The 25,431-nt window shown below is 43.8% G+C and overlaps 2 protein-coding genes, 1 long non-coding RNA gene and 1 other non-coding gene across 5 annotated transcripts; all 4 read right to left on the reverse strand.

Moving 5' to 3' along the window:
- Positions 1-1,600: 1,600 nt before the first annotated feature.
- Positions 1,601-4,657, reverse strand: msantd1 (Myb/SANT-like DNA-binding domain containing 1). The gene is made up of 3 exons (XM_076725283.1): positions 4,009-4,657; positions 3,624-3,917; positions 1,601-2,858 (listed from the first exon to the last, which is right to left on the reverse strand). The coding sequence occupies exons 1-3, from the start codon at positions 4,260-4,262 to the stop codon at positions 2,576-2,578; spliced, it is 831 nt and encodes a 276-aa protein (XP_076581398.1). The 5' UTR covers positions 4,263-4,657; the 3' UTR covers positions 1,601-2,575.
- Positions 4,658-6,651: 1,994 nt separating this feature from the next.
- On the reverse strand, positions 6,652-20,349 carry dtx4a (deltex 4, E3 ubiquitin ligase a). Of its 2 annotated transcripts, none has more exons than XM_076725121.1 (9): positions 20,098-20,349; positions 19,315-19,529; positions 16,551-17,733; positions 9,930-9,991; positions 9,413-9,574; positions 9,244-9,305; positions 8,682-9,002; positions 8,492-8,581; positions 6,652-8,390 (listed from the first exon to the last, which is right to left on the reverse strand). In XM_076725121.1, the coding sequence occupies exons 2-9, from the start codon at positions 19,520-19,522 to the stop codon at positions 8,160-8,162; spliced, it is 2,319 nt and encodes a 772-aa protein (XP_076581236.1). In that variant the 5' UTR covers positions 19,523-19,529; positions 20,098-20,349; the 3' UTR covers positions 6,652-8,159. The 2 variants fall into 2 exon arrangements, with proteins under 2 accessions (XP_076581236.1, XP_076581235.1); XM_076725120.1 differs by lacking the exon at positions 20,098-20,349 and adding an exon at positions 19,752-19,938.
- A 254-nt stretch (positions 20,350-20,603) lies between these two features.
- trnaa-cgc (transfer RNA alanine (anticodon CGC)) lies at positions 20,604-20,675 on the reverse strand. Its single transcript has one exon. It is a non-coding gene; the product is annotated as a tRNA-Ala (tRNA).
- Positions 20,676-21,566: 891 nt separating this feature from the next.
- On the reverse strand, positions 21,567-24,441 carry LOC143317244 (uncharacterized). Its single transcript, XR_013076649.1, has 3 exons — positions 24,269-24,441; positions 23,364-23,487; positions 21,567-22,553 (listed from the first exon to the last, which is right to left on the reverse strand). It is a non-coding gene; the product is annotated as an uncharacterized LOC143317244 (long non-coding RNA).
- Positions 24,442-25,431: the final 990 nt, after the last annotated feature.

A 25,431-nucleotide genomic window follows, 5' to 3' on the forward strand; every position in this document is an offset into this window, starting at 1 on the left:
CTTTGAACAATACATACTTTTCTTGTGATATTTGTTAAAAACAAAACTACAAAACACTTTACACAAAAAATAAGCGGTAAGTTTTTTACTCTTACTAAAACACATTATAAGACAAGTAAAACGCTGCTATCGATCTTATTTTAGCAATTATCTGTCAGGGGTAAGACGCACACAGCTTTTATGTCCAAACACAGCTTGCAAATTACTCCCCCTTCACCCACTCCCCCAAAACAGAGTGCCAGCTGGCTCCCCATTTACCAACAACACTTTAAATGGCAACCCAACTCTTCGGTTTCGGTCAACCACTGTTTTTAAATGTTCCAACACTCGACTCACCACACAAGTTAAACATGTAAACACCGGAACCACCTGACGAATCCGCTAGGATTTTGTCTAGCTTTGCCTGTTAGTTTTTTAACAAGTTAGTTCGGTGTTACATTCGTGCATATATCCGAAAATATCACCACAGCGAGGTTTTCTTACGGTCAACTTTTGACATTACCTTTTCCAGGGGTGAAAAGTTCCACAAAAAGCTCCCACTGTGTTTACATTCACGCTGCTACGAGCCCGGAAGTTTACATTTTTCTCATTACACGTCCATTTTTTAAATGACTCAAAACGAAATTTCCTGCCGTGATTCACTAGTCCATATGGCAACGCGCGAGAGCACCACCCTCCATTCACTCGCTCGCGGAGGTTACAAAGCGTCTTTCATTGTAACCATGACGGCGTAACGTCTCTGGAACATGTGACGAGTCATTCTGGCCAATCACAACGCCTGTCATGTTCAATATTCAAACGAATGGACTGACGCTATTGGCTGATATTGACGGCGGTTGACGCTGTGTATTTTGCGCTAAAGTAAACCAAATTTAAAAGTCTAATTTTTTAAAATAAGCAGCACCGCTTAAATACAGAAAGAGTGGCCTTAAAACCACGCTGTAAGCTCTGTAACCATCCCGGAAACTTCTGACGAAGCAGCACGTTAAATTTAACATTAAAAACAACACATCCAAAGGCAATAAGTTCTCAATATAACTAAAATATATGTATAGAAGTTGTAAGTCTTACCCGTATGATTTTGCAATCACTGCAGGATCCTTCAAACACTTTGCATGTAGGTCGACCCCTGTCTCCTCCACACTGGAGCGGAAGCACCTTACTGCTTGGTCTGTAAACAATAGCCCTCTGGTCAAAGGGCTGCAACGGTTACACACACTGTCACATGGTTTTCTTACACATGTGCATCCTACATTTGCTGATGAGAGGGAATAGTAATATGATAATATGGCACTATATTAATACAGATAAACAGCCTAATGTAATTTATTTATTTATTCATTTGGCAAAATCAACATAATAGGTAGCAATAGGTATACATCTTGAACAAACACTATTGCATTTTCATTTCCATGAAGCAGCGACTTCCATGGAGTTGGTGTAGAGTGTGACGAAACTAACTTAATCCCCAGTTTCTCCAAATCCTCTTAAAATAGGCTGAAAGGCAAAGACCTTAAGAGTTTGGCTCTATCGGGCCATACCTTCTGTCTGTTTTGCATTTTAATAATAACCCAGCAGTATCAATAAAACACAAGAAATTATTGCAGACTGTGTGTTGTTTTATTTAGCAGAAATGCAAATAAGAACAGGACATCTTTACATATTAAAGTACTGAGATCACAAAGGGAAGATTTGGTTTTTATGTTTCAGTCATGAAGTTTCATTACTATCTATTCCTAAAAGCACAATGCCACCTAAATTTAGACACTGTCTACCTTATTTGTTTGTTGTCACAGTCCATAGTCGGGCAGAGAGCCAATCTGTGTGGTCACAGAGACACACAATCCAAAGTTGCTGGATATGAACGGAATAAGGAGTTAATGGACTTAATTATTTATTGCATCTAAATGAGGTTCACCTTGAATAGTTATGTCAGCTAATAGCAGGAAATATGCCTTCATGTGTACTGCTATTGAGCACAAAAAGCACCTGTCTGAGGGTTGCAGTTTGTATTGGTTATGATGCCATTTATAAGAGCTCCTTTCCTATCACTTCAATAACAGCAGTGATTATTGCCTCAAGTTCTGCTTTAAAATGCTACAAATTGCCCTGTTTTGGCATCAAACCTTCCCAACCTGTAATTATCTTGGCACAGTGAAATAATGTGACATGTAAAATGACAAGATAAGTCTGTTTTTGCAAGGCTGTTGTTCCCACAGTGATTTTAATAGGGTACTTGACAAATTATCAAGGAAGGAGGATCTGTTGCAATAATCCTCACAATGAAAACTCAGATTGGAGCATGATTGCAGTCGATGTTAAAGTACCAGCACATGTCATTATGACAATTAACATGGTCATCTTGTAAAGGTGTTCAGGCTGATGATCATAACAGCATACTTTTGTACCTCTCTTTACGAGTGATGTACTTTGACATATGCAACACGATAAACCTGAACAATGTTCAATGTTAAACTGAAATCCATAATAAATATACTTTTATATCTTTGCTTCAACGAGGCTATAAGTGTGGCAAGACCACGATCTCTCCCGGACAGCCATAACCCCTCACACTTCATGGCTTTCCTGGATCTTTGACCCCACTCTGACCCCATGATGCTGATGTGGGCTGGATCATCTTCTCCATAAGGTTCATCATACGGTCCTGCAGCTGCAGACACTGGACCTGGAGGAGGTTCTGTTGGTGCACGGCTCGACGGACCTCCCTGCACATCTCTTCTATGGCCCGGCTCGACCTCTTTTGCTGCTGTAACATGGCCTGCATCACCCGAAGTTTCTTTTTCTTTATGGACAGGTGCCTGTTAGCATGCCTTTTCCTGGCTGAAGTTGGGTGAGAGCTGGAGAACAGAGAATGGACCTTTTAGAGCCGACAGTGCATTGTGATAAGAGATCAGTCTGTAATTTGTTAACATCAGCAATTCTCCCCCAAAGCCAGAAATCACACAACTAAAGTCTCAGAGGTATTTTAAAAGGAATGAGAAATACAGAATAAACTAATTGAACATGCACTGATGTAACTCTACAGTGTAGTAACTGCACATTAAGCAAACATTTAGTTAAGATCAGATTTAAGCAAAATTAAAAGCAAACCAGTCAACTGCTCAGCTAAAGCAAGAGCTTTCCAATTAGCTAACCAATTAGCTTTGGCAAAAGCTAAATTTACCCTTTACCTGTGTCATATATGTGTAAAATCTGCAGCTCCTACAAAATACAGTGAAACACCAAACCAAACACTAAACCACACAGTTGACAGAAGAGAGCCAGATTCAGCTTAGCCTGTGCTAAACTTAGTTAAACAAATCACATGTTCATTAAATTATATTCAGTTCAAGGTAATCACTAACAACTCTTATGTTTTTCCTTCATATTTCCTGAAGATAGTGTTGTAAAATACACACAACACATACAATGCGAAATACAGGTAATAACAACATGCCAGAGTAACGGAGCCAGTATTTCAACTTATTGAAAAGGAACAACTTTGGTTGATTCCCTCCTTCAAACAATAGAATACAAAGGTCCGTTAATCAGCCTGTCATTACCTTTATCAGTGATATACACATATACACACACCCACACAACATGTGTCCCGTTCCTGTTACCTGGAGCCCTGTGTGCGTTCACTGTCGGAGCTCAAAGAGTCCAGCTCTTGTTTTATCTCCATCTCATCTGAGGAGCCTGTGTACTCTGGCAGGAATCCCATCATCCCCTCCTCCGACAGGGGCACCAGGTTGTCTGTAGACTGGGAGGAAGTGGAGGGGCCTGCAGCGGAGGCCTGGAACTCCAAAGAGTTCACCCGCCCGTTCTCCAGCGGCTTGGAGAGGATCTTCTCGATGGGTTTATAATAAGGCCAGTCCGGTGTCTCCCCACTTTCAGTCACTGTGGATTTCAGCCGCCTGTGAGATCAAAGACAGACATTTAAAGTCATGCAGCAGCTGGAGTTCGCGCTCGTAACTCTGATTGGACATTTGAATCTGGTGCACTTGCCTGTACTGAAAAGACATGTTGGTGATTTTCATCTTGATCTCCTCTTTGAAACGCTGCTCCCCGGTCAGCTGGAAAAACCTCTGGGACATCTTCTCGTAAACCTTTGCGTTCCTCTTGCTCATTTTCAGTTCGTTGTGGTGTTCCTCCCACACGTACAGGAGGGCTTTCATTTCGCCGTCGGTCCAGTTCGGGGCCCGTCTGTGTTTCTCACTGTGGCCTGGCATTAGGTAGCTGAAACCCTCCTCTGCTGCCATTTTTGAAATGGTTCTCTTGGCCTGTGCAGGCTGTGCTTGCAGAAAAAGGATCTTTAGAGGTTGAATTTGAAAGTCTTTTACTGCCTAAGAGCTGTGTTGAAGCTGCAGTGAGGGACTGATACATGCGAGAAGGCACACACACCGTCCTGCCTGTGCCCTTCCCCCTATAGCCTAGCTGAAAGAGGACTCAAAATGGGGCCTAAGGCAGGAGAGGAATCCGGTTAAAAGCTTTTAGCGGTGTGTGATGTCACTGTGACATCAAGTTGCCCTGGCAACAGTGAGGGAGGCCCTTCATTTTCCCTCCCTCTCCTCTAACCACTCCCATCTGCTCCCCTTTCTCCTCCATACTGCTCCACTGGCAGCACAAAAAGCTTTTAGCTGAAAGGCGGTAGTGTGAGAGCATGAGACTGCTGACAGGTTTGAAATATGAGCCTCTGGGGAGGGGGGAGAAAAGAAGAGGCGAGACCACGGATATATGTTTCCCTGGCAACAAGGCTTTGGATTTGGTAGTCTGCCAACACGCTGCTCCATTTAAAAGCTTTTAATAATAGACAAGTCAGTTTGAGATGAGGAGAGGGAGGATTTGCTTCATGTGGAAGAGAGGGAAACAGTTCCAGCATGCAGTTTGGATCTAAAAGGCGAGCGAAAGCCTTTCACTGAAAGTCTATCAGATGCTTTAGGTGGAAATAACGACGAGGGGAGACATGAGACAAAATGGCAACATGTAGTGATCAACCATGGGCACCCCCGCAACAGGATACAGAATGCTGATGGCTGTAATCAGCTTTCTATTCATAGCTGTGGGTTGTAGACAATGGACCCCTGCAGGAAGGATTTCTCTGACCAGTCGGAGACCCCTCCCCCGCTCAGGTCTCAGCAAGGGGAGGATCTCCCACTGGCCACTTCTCCTAATCTACCATTTTATGTGCATTTTTTTCCCCCCTTGTCTCTTGCTCTCTCTACCTCCCTCTCTGCTCACATGTCTCTTTCAGGAATATTTGAGCACCAAAGCCACACTCAGTCACACAAAGACAGACAGTGAAACTCTTTCTCTGCAGCATTTTGCCTCCTGCTTTGTCTCTTCATGTTTACTTACGCCGTCTGAAAAGGGCAGGAATGCATTAGTACAAGTCATCCGTCCTCGCTTCATCTTCGTTTGTGCCACTAGTTGCTGTCAGTCCGGCTTAACGCAGTTCTGGCCTGATTAGACCCTTAACCCATCTGCTGCTCAGTAACCTGACAGGCGGCCGGTGCATTTTTATACCGCAAATTGGCAGCTTTGCTCAATCCATCACATCTGTCACTTACGACAAATGTTAAGCTCTGCCGTTGCAGAACTGGAGCAGTGAATGAAAGTTGATGTTAAAGGGTTTTTTGGGTGTTTTCTTCACTGTTGCCTCCAGTGAAGAAATGCGATTGGGCTTTTGTGCATGAGTTCACATATACCTCTTTGCTAACTTGTTCATTTTGCAGCGTTGTGACTGATATCGTGAGTGAATCCTCTTGCTGGGGTCCACTATAATTGTGATTAATTATCTCTGTCCAATTTTTCATTCATTAAAGTAGAAGTAATCCAGACTCCTAATCCAGGGGCCAGACTAATCTAGAGATAAACTGGTCATGCGCCACTCACACCATGTTTAGAAGTAGAAGTCAGTACAGTGGGATATCTATAAAAATGTAGCTACACTGTAAAATCTGAGCATATGACAACAAGACTACCCCGGTCTATCCACCAGGAACCTTTCATATATTTCTAATCATGCTCACAATAGAAGAAAATGTCAAAATTGTAGTCACACAAAAGATTTCAAATTATCTGACCAATATTTGTAGGATTAAGATTAGTATCATCATCTTAAAAAGGAAGCACTTGCAGAGTAAACTAAACCATCTAAAATACCAGTACAACCTGTTTTAAAGTGAAACTCCACTCTCAGTTCAAAGAAGAACGAAGCCTGTTGTTGTTTTGTCACGATAGGTGATAGATCGTTTTTATCCATTTTACATGAAATCTACAAGACTATAAAGTGTGCAACAAGTGAACCGGTCTGAAAACTTTCTGCAAACACAGCACATTTTAGGGTTCAATAAATGAAATCATGTAAATACAAGGCAGACATACAGAATAAGACTGCAGTTACATTTTTTGATGTATGTTGTCACAGTCAGCGTTCATGGGTTCAGGTCTTAAACGGTCCTTAAAGCACGCCTACGTAACTTTTGACACTACTTGTGCTGCTGTTATGTTTTAGCATTCATCTTGTGTGTGTCACTTGTGGCCTCAGTGTTTGCTGTTTATCAAAAGTTACACATCTTAACGTAATAAAAGCCGTCCCAATGCACTCAAATACAAATGACACAGTCAACACTACATAAAATAATGGACTTTTCTTTGAACCTTAGAAAAACGTTTAATGCAAATTTGTGCACATAAAACACATACATACAGTACAGTGCATACATAAAGTATCATAAAGTATAAATGCTTTTAATGTTGGCCTACATTAGTATGTCAGCACATACTGTTGTACAACTCATCTAACAGACCTCATAATAAACCGGTCCACAATGGACCGAATGCAAACCGACTGGACCACTTTGGCCAAAGCTGGATCCACAACGAGAGATAGTCTTCTGCACCTGCTCATGGCAAAAACCAAACATGACAAAAACGACCGATGACCACAGTTTGTAGTGTGAGTAGAGCATTTGAGGCTGGTGTGTGTGTCCTACACAAAATACAGTAGATACAAGCTGTCCGGTTCAGTTTGATACTAAGTAGAAAGCTCTGTGCAAATCTGAGCTCAGGCAGGAGGTCCAATCCTAGCTTTTGGGGAATTTACTCCTCCTGGGGGGGAATGGTATAATCCATAGTAGCTTCTCCTCTATCAGTCCGTAACATTAACGCAGATACAAGAAGACATAGAAAGCTATTAAATGCACCCATGCTCTGAGGGCAGAACAATAAAGGAATGTCAGTTTGTGAACAAATACAAAATGCTGAAAATGATTTTGTTTTAAAGAAAAGGGGGGCTGGTGAATGGCAGATAAAGTGTCAGGCAAACTCTGGTACACCAGCAGCTAATCCTCACCTCAGCCCACATGTCAGTTTGTCACGACACACCCAAAAAAACAATGCAAAGAAACACACCATATAAAACAAAATGTAAAGTAAAAATATAAAAACATGACAGAATGGAAACAATATCGTATCATATATCAGGTATTCATAATATACAACAATACAATTTAATAAAAATCAAACCTAAAAAGGAATGTAGTTCTGGAAAAGTACCACTAGAGGTCAGCAAATATTCATGCTCAGATATCCAGTTATACACTTGAAATATTTATCTGCAGTGACAAGTTATTTCTGCTTGTGGACTAACGACACTTCAACAAACTTACAGACCTCACTTCTTTTCTTCAGGGTTCTGTTCCACACAGCAGCAGCAGTAGTCGTCGTGGTAAACACTTCATCAATTCAGCAAAATTCACTTAAGTTACATTCTTGATATGAAGTCTCACAGTATAAATGATTTTTTTTTTTAAATCTAACACTGACTTGTATGTGCACAGTGGTCTCAAATGTCTCACTGAATAACATCTGCCATCTTGACACTGTATCAGGAGAAAAAATGATTTCCCACGTATCGAAACTGACTCATGCAGTCGTAAGAGAGATTTTGTTTACAGCAAATTCTGCCGAAACAAATTCTGTTAACGTTCCTGTAAAGAGTTTTGAAGTTGTTTTCCATCTCTGGTGGTCAAAGTTCTCGTGTTTATTTGATCAGATTTTCAGAATCATTCGTCCACCCAGCTGCGGATCCTGTCCCAGGATTGCGTTTACACTCCAGCCGGGTGTCTCGTGTCTTCAGTGTCTTGAATGTCTGTTCAGTCTCTGGGTAGACACTCCTCCTCAGTGATGCCCTGAGCCTTGAGCTCCTCGAGGACGTTGTCCAAGTGGCCGGGGTCGGGGTATCCGTGGCCGGTCAGGTTGGAGCCGAACTCCGTCTTGTGGTGCACCTCGTTCCAGATGACTGTATCAGACTCGCCGGTGGTGCTGGATGTACCCACGGAGAAAATGAGCCGGCGGTCCCACGCTACCAGCAGAAGCCTCAGAACCTGAGATTAAAAGAGAAAAGATGACACTTTATCAACAAAATCCAGTCACCCAAGCTTGAAACCACACATGTAGTTAGACAGAGAGAAGAGTTCTCGTTTACCTTGCGTCCCTTCTCGCTGTCAGGGAGGTAGCAGTGTCTGGGGAACCCGCGGGCAGTGAAGGGTTTGCCTGGATTTGGGTGCTCTGGGCCCTAAACAGAAAGATGGAAGTTCAAAGCCAAGACCATTTCCTGTGTTCACGTGTTAGAAGCTAGTGTGCTGCACATTGGTACACTGGTAACCTGACTTTACCTGGATGCCAGGAGGGATGTTGTAAATGATCCGGATGGTTTTGCAGTCTGGGTGTCCGGGTAGCGAGTGGGGGATGACGTGGTACTCCATCTTGCCTGGGGGCTGGTTGCCGGTCTTGACTCCGTAGATGGTCTTGCAGGTGGGACACTGCAGGCTGCCGTCCTTGTTGCCATTATTATACATAGCAACGAGGCACTGGAGGTGGTACTGGTGACCACACTGCGCCAGGCGGCCCACCGACTCAGCGCGGGAGATGCCACCCACACCGGGGCCTTTGTAGCCTGAGGGTCCGGCCAGGGCCTCCATGCAGATGGTGCAGTCCTGAGATGGGAGGACAGGTACGATTCATGACTTGCCCAATCTGATATGCACTGTTTTAAACATGTTTTTTATTTACTGTTGTAGCAGTAGATATTGCAATGGTTAAATGGTTTATACAGACTTTTAAACAATGTTCAAGTTGAGTAATGATTGAACAGGAGGTCATTCCAGATAAGGTAATAAACCCCCGACCTAGCCTGTATTTAGGCCTTTGGTTGTGCTTTTATTTGACTGAACCCACCTCCTCTGGGGGATTGCGGACTTTCTGAAGGTACCTCTTCACCACCTCTTCAGGGGTTTTGCCTGCAAGATTGAAAACACACGGTATGATGGTCTGTTTATGACCAAATTGCACATGATAGGTATGACTGCATAAACAAAAGCACGCGCACACGCATCATCAAACCCACCTTTGCGGGCCTGCTTCTTAGTGGTCTTGCGGCAGCAGTGGCCCAGGCCGGGGACAGGCTTGATGTCACTCTTGCTAACAGGTGGAGGATGAAGCACCAGCTTGGGAGGGCGAGTCAGGCAGACAGGAAGTCCTGCTGCGCTCATCAGGATGCCTGTAATGCCTGGAAACAGCCAGCAGAGGGGTGATGTGAGACACTACGTGGGGAGGAGCTCTTATCCAGAGAATCATCTATTAAACCCACTCATGAAAGCTGGTCAGTGGATTTACTTAAATAGCAGTTAAACAAGTGGCTAGATTTCATTAGCTGTGTGGTCTACAGGGCAGCAAACCACTGACATCAGTTTATTTAAAGAGCTGGAAAATACAACAAATTCAACAAACCTCTTCAAAGTCTCTAAAGCAATTCATCAATACATCTGCAATCTTAAACTTCAGCAATCTTAATCTTTCAAATAAAAGCTTTCTGATCAATTTGCGTATAATGAAAAAGAAATTGTTTGCATCAGCGTGTTTACCTGCTAGTGCAGGGTGCACAGGGCTCGATCCATTCAGGTTCTTCACTGGAACTGTTGGCACTCTGAAACACAAGAAAACAAACTCTTATTAGTCCACACGTCACTCACACACTAAGACCAGACGTGGCCCGGTCACCTCAGCCCATGTTCATGGCATTTGGATCTCATCAGTCACCTGCCAACAGGTGGAATGTCACGTAGCCGGACACACCATATGTCATCTTACAGCTCACCTAATGTCAGTAGGTTAAGGAGCTTTTGCTGAGTCATGCAGAGAAACAAGCAGACGCTGCTCGTCACGACTTGACATACTGTCCTCTAATTGCCATTTAGGGCTTCCTGCTATGTAAGGCTTATGATTAGGACGCGTATGTCGGCAGAATTCAATTCAAACTTCATTTCAGACAGGTGCTGTTACATAGAATAAATTAGATACAAAAATACATTAATGTCTTACACACAGATAACTGTAGCGATGATTCATGGCGTCGCTGAAGTCTCTGTAAGCTTGTTTTGTGTGCAGTACAAAGTGGTGTGCAATATGCTCTGCACAGACACATCTTCACTCCATCTGTGCACACACTACACTTGCATGGGAGAATGTTTGCTTGTGCGTATCATCTCGAGGCACTGCCTGTAAATGTTCATCCTCATCTGTCATTTGCTCTGTAATGAAATGTCCAAGATTATTTACCTTACTACCGACAACAAGATTACTATCAGACGATCTGAAGTCAGGAAGTTTGAGGCATTTGTCCTTTTTGAGTCCACACATCAAGACAATGGAGAGGTCTGCTATGACAGCAACACACGTGCCCTTATTCTACTAAAATGTCAAACCATCCTTAACTATGGCTGTGCTGTATCTCTGCTCATGAACGGCTGAAACACATGTATGTACAGTCCAGTCACAGGTGTGTACTTACGGTCTGCCCGTTTTGATAATAGTCATTTTTCCTGCTTGAACACGTCAAGATATTCCAGCAATAATGTCCAGTTGTTGCGTCGCAGGTCAGTGTCTCTGTCCCTGTCACTCTCTTCCTCTGCTTGCTGTGCAGGTGTCAGGTCCCCGTCCCTCTTTTATAGGACTAATCCACCTGCTTCCATCTGTTGACTAAACTCTGGTTGTAGGCCAGAGATCCGTCACGCGGGGATTACCTGTCAGCTACCACGTCATGCCACCGGGCTGCCATAAGGTTGACAGACTCCAGCACATATGACTGTATACTAATACGTAGGCACGGCAATGATTTTACACCTGTCTGCTAAAGACCCTGATCTTCGGTCCAGGCAGGAGGATTTTATCCCTTCACTGTGTCACGTGAATCAATCCATTGATTTTGTCCTCTGAACTCACTGTGGTCACTTTTACCTGTTCATTGAATTAATTAATGCATCTATTTAATCTGCCCTTTATTCTATTTTTCGTCATTCTTGCCTTTCAGTCTTTGCTCTCGATTCGTGAAATGGGAAAACTAAAAATAAAATATATAATATCATTTGTTTTTTATTGTGTTCTCAACTCTTCTGCAACTGCATTATACATCCCATCATACTGCTTTTACACACATGCACAGTATTTAGATATTTCACCATATATCAGGTCTCTACCTAAACGTTACATGAAGAGTAGCAGGGTGCTCTTTCTGATCGTGATATTCGCATCAGAGGGTGGATTTTTTTGGATAAGCATATTTCCAGGTGATTAAAATTCAGACGGTGGCGCAGTAATCAGCAATCATATATGGGAAATCTAATCCTGTTGCTCTAATTTTGTTCGTTGGAGTAAAAATAAAGTAATACAGGCCGGTATGTAAGTTGAAGTAGAAGCTTTTTGTGTATTTCTGCACTGTTTTCACTTGTTGGAAGAGTCTCTGTGTCCTTATAAATAATTCAGCAATGACACAGAGGAACTTACCATGGAACATTTCCTGTACCTGAATAATCTGCTCACGCTGTACTCTGTTACTATATCTGTTTGTTTACCAACAAACAAAGCGTCCGAGCTGACGTGTTAGCTTCCCGTGTACGTGCCTTACGTGATTCACAAAGCAGGAAAACACGCTGGCTGGCCAAATAAGCTGATGGACATTTGTAGGCAGGGAAACATGAGCGATATGATAAAAAAAAAAAAAAGATTAATGGAAGGTCGGAGAAAGCAGAGAAAGGTTGGGAAACAACAGGAGTGTCAGCTTGTCACGTTTCTCTGATCCCGGCTAATCTAGTGGCATTAGAGCAGCCTCCATCTGGACCGCTGGACCATGGAGGCACACAAGCGGCAGCATATGGCAACACACACACACACACACACACAGGCAAACACTCATCTATGCGCACTTAGCACATAGAAGCTCACACCTGAAATCAAGTCTGATTGAGAAATAAACCCTGGAAGCACGAGGCAAACCTCTGCTCAGCCACAAACGATGAAATGTGGGTTTTGCGGCGGCGACACGCTCGCGGAAAACAAACCCGGTGCAGCGTCAGGAGAAAGGACCACAACAGGTGTGCGGATTTAAGGCAACTCTCGTCACAGTGATGATCTGTGGCACCTCCTTTAGAAACCGTCTGCTCCATTTCACTGCAGGGAAACTGTCTCAACGGTGTAACATATACGCAAAATGCTAACAATGGACTCAGCAACCCGACTGGGAAAAATATATGCTGCTATCAACGAATGCTAACAGCACAGTGACTGTCAACTGTATCAACACCAGTATTCATTAACTGTCACTCTGATCATGAAGGTGACACTACTCTATGGAGTATGTGGGCTGCAGTACAGTGTAGAATTGAGTATTTATAGTATATAGTTCAGAGAATATTATAGATCCAAGATGAAAGCGACAGAAAGGTACAGCTACGAATCCGTCTGCTGCTTCAGCACCACGGACAGCGTCATGGATTAATCAATGCGCAGCACAGTGAGGCTGCTGATACTTCACAGTTATGGTCGAGGTCAAAGATCGGAACTTGCACAAACCTCAGTCAGATAAAGGATCAATGAGTCAGGCAGACTAGACTGACATATTTAACCAAACCACCGCTCCACCAGGGGATGGAGAGGCACAGACTTTCGATCTCGCTTCCTCATTTCGTCACTTATTTGTGTCCCAAGAGAATTTGCATGTAGTATAAGTTTTTAAGGTTGCTATATTCTGTATCTTGTACTTCCTTTTTTCCAGCTGTGAAACAAGCGTTAGAATTAGTTACAAATCTACTTTTGCTAAATACATTTTTATGTTTTAGTCCACCACGCTGCAATTAAAAAATGTATCTTAGGTAGATTTTTGTGAGCCAATTCCATGCTAACTAAATTATTCCATTTGTAGCTGAAAGGTTTAGATAACAACTTCCAAAGGTTGTCAGTGCATGTCCCAGGTGCACCACCGATGTTGCCTTAAAGCTGCACCAATAAATATTTGAATATCTGCAGAGGATCTAATGGTTGTGTGTAATGGGAAAGGGGTCGCTCATCGTGACGAACCACCAAAGAATGATCACCTGACTTCAGTTCCCCTCAGCTCTACGGAGCCTTTATGCATCTTTCAGCCCATGGTTTTGATTTTCTGCTTTGCAGCTTTAATGTTTTGATGTTTTCCGCTGTCACTGCTCTCATTAGTATCGTTTCCAGTCGCAGCAGGCAGATGAAAACGGGATCTAAAAATCCTCTAAAAACCCACTGTGCACTGGCTGCTCAGCACCAAACAGCAGGCAGATACAGTTAGCAGCTAGCTGGTGAACAAAGCAGAGCATTTAGCTCAACTCAGGCCATCAAACTAAAGGGATGGCTGCCTTTTGAGGCCTTAACACCGGAGGCTACTGAATATAGGAATAGGACGATTACTGAGTGAGTTTTTGCCTTGATTTGACCAAAATAACAAGCACAGTTTTTGATTTCTGTGTTAATACCTGAATCTGACATTACTTGTAGATTCAAATGATAAAAATCAAACAGAGGAGGCGTTTTCATCCACTGCTGCATGAAGCAATAAGATGACGACAGCAGGAGCGCTAAGTGGAGACTGAGCTAAGAAGACGGAGAAGGAGAGAACAGCAGAGGGAAACCCAGGCTGGTGAGGCTCCTGATCTGTGACGTAGGCGGTTTTACCACAGCAGCAGGTGCTCTCACCTGATATGTTGAATGAATGGGTCAGTCAGTCACACAGCTCACCTGACACAAAATACAGAGATTACCGAAGCAAGAATATTAAGCCTGTGGTATTTGGAATTAATCTGAAGCTTAGCTGGATTGTTAATGCGAGGATTCGCAGAGCCGGGGTGCTCTGTTGGGGCAACGCTGCGTTGGCTCACAGAGAAAATATCCTCAGCATGTGCTCATTTTTCAAAGTTTAATCACAGCACAAGCAGCCAAATCCACGCAGGCCTGCAGTTGAGCACAAAGTTACTATGTGTGCTTGAATAATGAATAAATCTTCTTGCATGTTGTGTTTGAGGCAACTGCACGACAAAGTGAAATCCAGAGCGCCTCAGAAACGTCTCTGTGTTACAAAAACAAAGGTTATCACTGGAATATGATGACATGTAGATGCTTAAGTTTGTCGCATGCTCACAACAAACAGGATCAGAGCGGGATGAAAAAATCATGAAGAAACAGCCATGGACCTGATCCAGCAGTCAGTGAACCTCTGAGCACTGACCACAGACATCACGCGAACCAGCGCCCTCTGGCTGTGACACCCGGTTACTGTGACTCCCCTCATGCATTAGCATTCACTGCCACTGACAACATTTAACACCTCGAGACCACATGGTCACACACTGAGTCTTTGGGTGTTAAATGACTCACACAAACAAATCTCAAGTTCTTGCAGATCTCAAGTTTACTCTTGTAAACTGTCTCTTTCCGACTGTTTCAGCTCATCGGTGACAGATTGTGGAAGACTTTTAAAAAAATGATAACAATAACAATAATTCATTTGTGTCTATATGGTTTTTATATGCTTTTTTAATCACACTTGGATATTGAACTACTTCTGGTCCAGTGAAGGTCAAAAATCCAAAAGAAATAAAAAAAAATAAATGCATTTTTAATGTTAATATTAGCATTAGTTATATTAGCATGCTAATTTTCTGCTTCCACTATTCCAGCTAAAATTAATATTTAGATATCTTCTCTCCATTGGTTCTGTGTTCAGTTTAGACTTGATTTTAAGATTTAATGCACATCTGGGTCTAGCTCCAGAACTGTTGACCCCATCTGAGCCAGTTCTCAGCCTTAGATCCTCAGGTGGGGCCTTTCTGGCTGCTCCAAAGTCATCTTAAATCTTAAGATAACCATGCTTTTGCCATCAGGTCCCCTCAGCTTTGGGACAATCTGCAATGAAACTGTGCACAAACTCAACGAGGAGAACAAAACGTCAAGCCTTTAATTCTCTATTCTCCAACAGTGTCAACATCCCAGATGTTACAGACGTGCTCCAGATGTGGTTTGCTCAATAAAACTCATGGCCATGTCTTTTTTATGGCAGCCCATGTTTCAGATTTGAGGGTGCTCAAGGTTTTAATCAGCAAAGTTATCCAGATAGTGGATGGTTGCTGCAGTTGCCAGTCTGAGTGCTCACACACACACACACACACAACCCCACACACACACACACACACACACACACACACACACACACACACACACACACACACACACAGAGTATTTCCAGTCTTTTCTGATTTGTTGAGGCCCAAGCCCCCAACTGTTTGCATGTAAACTTTACACAAACTCTGTGTATGAGTGTGAGTGTGTGTGTGTGTGTGTATGTGTGTGTGTGTGTGTGTGTTCAGAAATTCATCACTAAGTGGTTGCACGACAAATATCTGGAATGTGAGCTCGCCCTGCTCGGTGTGAATGCTCCTCATTGTTTTTCCACGGACGTGAACGAGCCTGATGGACTTTGTCACAAAGATTAAAGGCTCATGAATGCTAATGAGCGCTGATGTCAGACACGGCGGAGTGAGGGAATGAGACAAATGAGAAGTTCCTGTCTACACTGATTTTCTTACCTATCCCGTTCAGTTGGTCTCATTTTGTTTCACACACAGTATATTGATGAGGTGCGTAGCCTCTGTGGAGATGTTACGTGAACATCACATCAAACATTAAAGAAGAAGTGGCCCTTATAATGTCCTCAACCAGCTGGCATTCAAACTCTATTAACATATCCACCATCATGGCCCCATTTGATAGTATCCCACTGCTTATATACTTTTTATAGCAGAATTTCATCTTTTTTCTTTAATAAAATCAGCTGTGTGCTTGAAATGAGGTTGACAGTAGTGTGACTGAACCAAAACAGATAATTTGTGGGTCAGAAAACCAAAACAATGAGCTGAAAGTCGGTAAAACGGTCTTTAAACTGAGGAGGAACTGCTGAGTCGGGTGGTAATTCTCTGTGGGTTTGTCAATAGGAGTGACCTGTTTTACATTACACATGACCTTTTTATCCACTGTTAATTTGATAATTGCATAAAAAAGTGTCTAATTCAGTTGCCTGGCAGTTGGACTCCAAATCTTGCTTATGTATGCTCTATTGGAAATCCATACACTTTACTCTCAGTTTCCTCATCTATTCTTACATTAAAGAACCTTGATGATCGTCTACTCACCCAGAGGCGATAAGGGCACGTGACTGAGCCATGGCGATACGCTGCAGTGCAGGTCGGCTCAGCCCCGCTAGGCTGGACCGGGGCGGCAGAGGGGCCGCACAGGCAGCAGCACCAGATGAAGACACTGGACCCAGGACTCGGGCGGAAGGCGAGGGCGTGCAGGTGGAGGCAGCCGTGGAGATGAGAGGAGGGCCTGGAGCGGGCACTGTAGGGGCGGAGCAGGAAGCAGACAGGGAGGACGAGGTGGAGGGGTGAGGGGGAGAGATGGCAGCAGATGAGTGTGTGGTGGAGGGTGGAGGAGGAGGCGGTGGAGGAGGGGGGAGAGGTGGAGGAGGGGGACGGGTGGAGGAGATGGAGAGGGCGGCAGTGGCTGAGCCAAGGAGGGAAAGAGAATGGGTGAAGCCTCCTCCAAAGCCAAGGCTGGCACCGCCAACACCACTACCACCGACGATACCTATGCCCCCCGGACCACCCATACCACCTACACTGAAGCCACCTGTCGCCCCAACTATGGACGTCCTGTGGGGGGAGAATGATCGTGACAGGGTAGGAGGCCGAGGGAGGGTCAGTGAGTACGAGCCTCCTGGGACAGGGTGGCTGCTGATTTTGGGACTGGGTGGCTTGGTCTGTGGCGGCCTCCGACCCAGAGTATGAGCGGTCGACATGGCGCCCGCTTTGACACTTAGCACCAACATACACTGCTGACAGGCGCAAGGCTGCCCCAAGGAGGTGATGGCCGAGGCAGGGAGCGCCCCACTGGGGTACGCACTCCCGTTTCCGGTCCCACTGTTGCTCATCCTTATCCCCGTTCCCACTCCAGATACATCCACACCGAGCAGTCCTCCATGGCTGGGCATGGACATGGGCCCCCAGGCGTGGTGGGATTTGGGCAGGGGCCCGGACACCAACGGGTAAGCCAGGTCGGAGCGGCGCTGGATGCGTCTGCAGCGCTGCGTCTGCCCGTTGATTTGGGTCATGCTTTCGAAGTCAATGAGGTAGCAGAAACCCAGCGGTGCCAGGTCCAGCCAGGGCTGCTGACGATCGCGTGCCGCCTGGATGGCGATGCCCACCTCCGTGTCGTACGCCGTCCAACTGCCAGCGTCGTTCTCCCACTCCCACAACCAGCCCTGGCCGGGCGCTGACGTGGGGTCGTAGAAGCTACGTCGCACCGGTCGAAGGGTACCTGAGGCGGGGATTAGGGGTCACAACATGGCAAAAGATTCAAGGACATTATTAAGATTTTGACAAGGTGCCATAATATTAATACAGTCATGTTGCATTTGGTCTATTTCCATGAAAAGACAGATTTGCTGCTTTTCAGAGGAAATTGCTAGACATGTGCGAGACTTCTACTGAGAAACTATAAAGTTTGAGCATCTTTTTTCTCCATTTCAGCAACTACCATGCCGCTCGGTGGTGAGAGGTATTTGCAGTAGGAGCTAAGTGACTGACTGTCGTACTATTTGCTGTGGACAAGTAGATTGCAACCCTAACAAATTCAACATGTCTGTGTTTGCTCACTAAGAATTTGGGCAAACAGGTTGCCCCTGGTAACAGCACATGATGTTCTGAATTCTGATTGGCTGGCAGCCTTGATCCAACCCAAAGCTGGCTGTGTTTGCTTTCCCAGGGTGTCCAGAGAAACTCTACAGAGTCTTCATACTGTAAATCCCTCACATATCACATCCTGCGTCTGAAACACAAAGGGGTGCAAAGGACGGCGACTTTGATCTCAAAGTGGGAGATGAAGCCTGTTTGGGATTATCAGGCAGTTTTATCAGAAGTGTGAAAATCACTTTACATGTGCATTTTACTGTTGAAATACACAGTACGCAGTGCAATTAAGCCTCTGAAATACAGGCAGCAGGATCAAACATACAGCAAAACATCTCTGAGAAAAAGAACATAAATAATTCTTCAGAGTTTGTGCCATACAGTCTGTGCGGCACAGCAAGACGAGACATTTAACAAGACAACAGAGGAGTTCATTCATACAACCTGCTCCCATCGACCCCATTTTATCAATGACCTTAGACTCCTGAAATTCCTCCCCCTCTCCTCCTCCTCCCTGTCTCCTATTTAGACCGGGGCACCCTGCCTGCCCCCCCCACCCCCATTTCAGCTTCTGCTGGGTTTGGAAAACAAGCTGCACAAAGGCTTTTGTCAGCCAATGTTGAGAAAAAAGGAAAATGTTGGGGTCTCTGCCAAAATTAGACAACTGACAATTCCCCGCTTTGTCCCGCACTCCTCGTCTTGCCTCTGAATATTTGACTGGCGAAAGATGACCTCTCCTGTCCAAATTCTGCCATAAAAGACAGCGGTATTGATGACAGCGTCTGCAGTAAATGTGTTTTCTGTGTCTGTGGCTGTGGCTCTACACTTCATCTGCTACTGTGGTCTATGTGCTACACACAAACACAGAATGACTCACTTCTGCACTGACACCTTTCACACAGCATCTTCTCCTTGTTCTGCAATCCTCTAAATGATATGTGACTGAATGCAGGGAGACTAGATATGTGGATCTAAAACGAAATAATAAAAAACAAACAAACAATGGTGTTGTTGCCATTGCTGCAGAAATAAGAAGCCACTTTGCAGCAAATTACTCCCACCGAGGCACCAACTTCTGGAGCAGAATCAACAGAAAGGCTTGCAAAGATAAAGTAGGCACACATGAGCGATAAAAAGGCCTCCACCTCAGGCCCGGCTACACCGTTCCACCCTCCGCCGTGTGTCTCTTCCGCTCCTCTCTGCTTCTCACCTGTGTCTTGTCGGAACTGGTGCATGGAATGCAAATCGATGATGTAGGGCGAGAGGCGAGAGTCCACCTGGCCGAGGACGACACTACCACACCGCGGGTCGCTCCGGATGACTGCCTCGATGTGATGACAGACAGCCGGGCTGTAGGGCCGCCAGCGTCCGTGCTCGTTCAGCCATTCCCATACCACTACGGCGGATGCTAGTAACATCCTACTCCTGCAAAAGGTGGAAAAAAAAAATGACACTGACAATACGGAGGCATAAATGGAAGCGAAACCGCGGGGATGATGGGCATTCAAAGATACCCTGCCGCCGCTCCGCCGTGCATCCCTGCGCACAGCGGCGCTGCATCCATCTTGGACAGTTTGCAACCCAGATGTGTCTCCTATCTGTGGATATAAATATATATTTTGGGATGACACTACATGCAAACTGTACCTTCCATGTTTGTAGTTTCGGTTATGCAGCAATTAGTAGGTCCTTTTATCACACGGCGAGGATAGAGAACGTTTCAGGGCGCAAAAAGCCTTGCAGGATGGTTGCATTTTACTCCCTATGCAGATGAGTGACGTCTACTGAAATCATTTCTCCGGCACAATCAAGTTAGGGTGAGAGGAAAAAATGCAACTTGGATTCTCACGGTGGTGCGGCACTCGTGAAGTAGGTTACTGTGACAGACTGGCTTTGATCGTGCAGTGCAAGGCTGCATTTTTTTTTCTGAACAAATCTGTGCTCTCTGTAAGCACAAATCAGACCCCTCAAAGCAAATAACTTCAATATTTACCGGGTTAGATCGACTCCAGTGCCTCCAGTCAAATCACTGCTTTGCAGAACACTTTGTGTGCTTTAGGATTGATCCATCTGTCACTGTGAGAATGTCTTCTATCTTCAGGTAAAATCCCGGAACTGTGGTTACATTATTGATTCGATAATGAGTCACTACAGTCATGTTTGATCTACTTTTACTCAAGCTTAATTTTCGGTTCATCCATGGTATCTCGATCGAGTGGGTCTCACCCACCACTGAAAATAATTTGGCCGGCGAAAAATAAATGTTTGACATTCGCGTGTGTGAACACACCCACGCCTCGGAGCCCTCCAACATCCAATCAGATTTTAGCACGGCCGCGGTCTGGCCAATGACGAACGTCTCTTATCTCGAACAGTTTTTTCACCGTAGCTGTATTTTCAATAGATTTCGTGTTGTTAAAGAAGGTTTTTCACAGTCAGATTTTCCTGTGATACGTTTTAAGTTTTCTTCGGAGGGAAATTAAACATGTCCAAAAAGAGTGGAGATGCCGGGGATTGAACCCGGGACCTCATACATGCGAAGCATGCGCTCTACCACTGAGCTACATCCCCATTGGTCAACCAAGACGTCACCATATATTTTGTAGTCATAAAGGCTACCGTGACAACTCATTATTACAATAAAACTGTTCGTGAACTCTCTTCCAATAACCAACAATAATATTGTTCAGCAGAGTCTGAAAGAAGTTTTATGTTGAAAATCTGGTGCATCCGCCTGTGCCTCTGTACACATGTCGAACACACACACACACACGAACACACACACACACACACACACACACACACACACACACACAAACAGTTACAGGAAGTCAGTGCAGAGCAGCTAAAACTAGACTAATGTGCTCTCTGCTCATAGTTCTGGTTCATAGTCGAGCTGCAGAGTTTTGAATAAGCTTGAGTCTATCAGTGGTTTTTCTTCTGGAGGTCAGAACCCGGGGCCATTTGGTACGCACAGGGAGACTGCACAAAAAATATTTTATGGATCATCAGAGTCTGAAAGAAGTTTTATTTAGAAAATCAGGTGCATCCGCCTGTGCCTCTGCGCACTTGTCAAACGCTCGTCTGGGTCACGTCATACGGTAGTAAAAAAAGTAAGCAAAAATGAGTAAATGAGCTGCTTTAGACCACAACGTAACTTAAATGAAATGTCACTTGATGGAAAGTTTGACTCCCACCTACAATAACATTACTATGAGCATCTTCATCATTGGTAATCTGCCAATTGATTTCAAAGTACTTTTTTCCTCATAAATCCCCAGAAGTACTCAGTTTAGCACTATCACATCAGTTATCCCTACTGAAGCCCTGAAAGGGACGGTGGGAGCAATGATACCTTGTACATATGAGATAAAAAGGCATCCAAACTTCACATTTGAGAAGTGGCAACCACTTAAACATGTTTTTTTTTCTCTCTAAAAATGACATTAAGAACAGTACAAACACAACAAAATCAGTTTTTATTTTTCACATGAATTAGAAAAAAACATTTAAAACATTTTTCTTAAAAAAGCATATGCCACAGTTTTATATTACAAAGGCTAACATCTTGTACAAACATTCAAAATGTTTTCTGGTGTACTCCTGCATGTAAGTCAAAACTTTGAAGACACTGGGCTTATGTCTACAGCTGACAGTCTGCAATGAAAAACTTGGTGTTTTATAGGATGATTCCAGTATTTTTAGACTACTTGACTAGTTTTTTTCCCTGGCAGTGTGAAGCAGCATTTAGACCTTCATGCTGGGAAATAAAATTACAGAAAAACAATTTCTTCAGCCTCCCTTGTATTTCATGTTTTCCTTTATTCTGTTCTCACAGTGCAGTCATGCCTCCCCCTTCCTCAGACCAGGTGGCACTTCCGGAGAACTGCTTTAGATTTACCAACAATCCATCCCCTCCACTCGTTTCACCTTTGCCTTCCCCATCTCCCGCTTTCTCCTCCTTTTCCTCCCCTTTCTCCCCCACCTCTCCGTTTGCCTCTGGCTGATCTGTTAGCCTGGTTTGCTCCCCTCCTTCCGAAGTCTCCACACTTGTGTTATCATCTGAAGAGTCACTTCCTTCTCCTTTAGCCTCACCGCACTGCTCTGTCTTCTCCTCCTCGTCTTCCTCCCAGTCACTCCCCTGGCTACCACCTTCCTCCAACTGTCTCTCCTCATCTTGGACTTCCTGCATTTCCTCTCCGTCCTCATCAGTCTCACTACGAGGCCACAGCTGGACCCCGAGACGTGTCTCCAGAGCTACTGCTGCACCCCTCAGCCTGTCCCTGATCCCTCCTTCCTTATACACCATGTGGTGGATGTTATATTCTCCTTTGGCCTCCCTGTTTAGCTTCTTGTACAACAAAATCAGCAGTGCAATTAAAGCGATTAGGAAGAAAAAAAGGATCAGCACAGTCTGCGTGGATGGTGTCATGGTGGAGTCAGCCATGCCTGAAGTGAAGAGAGAGAAAAAGTTAGCTGAGTTATTATGGTCACACATTGGGATTTATTCATTTCCATGAGTGTTTTGGGATTTCATGGCATTTTCTTTCACACAATTTTTTGAGGAATACACTTATTTACTGACTTGTCACTCATGCCACTCTCACTGTGTGGTAGCTGAAGCAGCCTGTTAACTTAGCTTGACATAAACACTGGAATCAGGGAGAAACAGCTAGCCTAATGCTGTCCCCAGGTTCCAAGAAATAACACAAAACCCCTCATTACACAGCAAATTGTTGTTTTTACATGTTTGTTAAATCAAACGAACAAGATGTAATGTATGAATTAGTGAGCTTTACAAATGCTGATACGTGGATTTTCTTACCTTTGGGCAGTGTCAGGCTAGCTGTTTTCCCCTGTTTCTAATCTTTACGCTAAGCTAAGCTAAGCTAAGATAGCTAGCTGCTGACTGTAACTTCATAGTTACCTTACAGACATGAAAGTGATGAAAGTGGTATCAATCTTCTCATCTCACTCAAAAAAAAAGAAAAAAAAAGAAGTGTATTTTCCAAAAGGTTTATATCATAATTTCTGGTGTGGTTTGTCAAATAAAGCAATGTTGTCTGTGCGAGGAAGATTAAATAATGGCAGCAAATGTTCACTTGTGGCAACCTGCAACAGGTTGGCAGTTGGCACAGGTGCAAACATTATGCAGACTGTTTGAACCGGGTCTCAATTAACTGCTAGTCCTTTCCAAGAGCACCAGAAATCTGTAACTTCCACAATACTGAGACAGATTAGATTTTCAAAGTTCTTTACCTCCTTAGAAAGTCCCTGATGAGAAGAAATATCCCACTGGCTTGGTGTCACCGTTAAAGGCAGAATTTTGCAGTCAACAGGTTTTCGACAGAAGGGGATCCATTGGTAAATTTATATTCAGGATCTAGAAATAATAAAATAAGACAACTAAATGACAGTGCATGGTGTTTCCAGCTAAACCTTTAGACTTGTTTAAATAACAACATGTATGTATAATATCATCTGGACAATAGACATGTGAAATAAAAGTTTAACCATTCAGTTAAATTGTATAGTAGTATTTCAGCAGATTAGCAAGAAATGTTACATCCATGCTGGCAGAAATGTAACCACAGGCTCATAGCTGTAACATACATAAGTACATATACAGGAGATGTAACAGGAAGTCTGTATTGCCTTTATCTTGTTTGACTGTAAACTGTGTGCTGAGGAGTGACAGGAAGCTAGCAGACCGCTCGCAGTGCTGCTGGTTTCCTGTCAAAATGATATCTGAGCAGCATCAGTCAGACCGCCATGGGAGGAGACTTTTTTTCAGTCGTGGTAAATTTGAATAGAATGTGGCATTAAATACAGCAAAACAATATTCAATTAAAAAAAATACAGAAATAAGCCCACTTAAGGTGCAATTGAAGCTGAAATGCATGAGGATAACTGACCTAGGCTGTGAATTAATGCTGGCAATACTGCAATTATACCACTATTTCACATGTAAAAAATTCAAGTATCTAAACTAGCTAAATATTAATGTGGAGCTGTAATTTAAATACAGAAAAGCAGACAAAAGATAAGGCAGTTACATTATGATTACTGTAATTAAAAAACAATCAAAAGGTGTGCAGCAAAAGCGAGGTAAGACACCATTAGAAAAATGAAAAAAGGAAGGAAATAAAGTATTAAACACTTACCCAGAAGATTAATCAGAAGATCAAATTTGTGGTCCCAGACAATGCTAGAGCTCAAACTCTGATAAGAGACTGACTTGTGTGTGACATTTAGGGTACTTCTGAACAGTGTGGAAGCATGTGAAAACGAGAGGAGGGCTGCTGCATGAAATGTGGTGAAGACAGCTAAGGTAGGTGGAGGCAGAAGGGGGTGAGAGCATAGAGATTAAAGACAAAATCAAACAGGGTGGGGTGGATAGCACAAATAAAAGCATGTGCAATGTATTTGTGGAAAGAGGAACAGAGACATATTTGAATTTTTCCGCTGCAAAGGTCAATTCTGTCACTTTGAGTTTGCAGCGCAGGTTCAGATTACAGTATGCAATGTATAATAAGTCTATTTTATGAACAAACATACTCTAAGAGGGTTAAATGAGCACCAAAATGACCCAAAAATTAAATCATGACCCAGATAATTCTTAGATTTAAACACAAATATGAAGGGTTTTTTTTCTCTACGGTTGTAAGATTTAAACCTGTCAAAAAGAAAGAAAGAAAAAAAAAAAGCAGATCAAGCTCAAAAGAAGCACCCGGCTTCTGAACGTGAAACAACATGGCCACATCCTGTTTTCAGTCCGATGGCCAGGCAGCCACAGCCCTGCACTCTACACAGCTGCATCAAATCTGTACAGTAGTTTTACAGTGTACTATCCAGCTGAGTGCATAACTGTACGATGTGCAATTACAAAATGTTTGAAATTACAGATTTTACATTTTTAAACCCAGTAATCAGAAATCATTTTACTCCCTTTAAGAGGCTGAGGGTGTATTACCTTATGTTCTTTCCACCTTACCTGCAGCAACATCTTCAGCTCACACTCAACAGGTTTTTAGCTGGACTGAGTGCTGGGATTTCTTGGAGGCTCCTTCAGTGTTGATTGCTGGTTAGTGTTGTATTAGTGTCCTAATCTGGGTCTCTGATGCTTAAGGACGCTACTACAGACTCGTCTTCTACTAACACAACTGCAACACAGACACAACAGCACAGCCATTCACGACACCATCAGCCATGTTTCTGCATGATGGTGGCTCGAGTGCCAAGATGTGGAGCTTTGCACATTCTTCTGGGTTTAGGTTTCATTACATCAGGCCATGGATTATTCTGTTATTTATTGCAAGCGCTTTTG

The sequence above is a fragment of the Chaetodon auriga genome, chromosome 24, assembly GCF_051107435.1.
Source record: "Chaetodon auriga isolate fChaAug3 chromosome 24, fChaAug3.hap1, whole genome shotgun sequence".
In the NCBI taxonomy this organism is placed as follows: Eukaryota; Metazoa; Chordata; class Actinopteri; order Chaetodontiformes; family Chaetodontidae; genus Chaetodon; species Chaetodon auriga.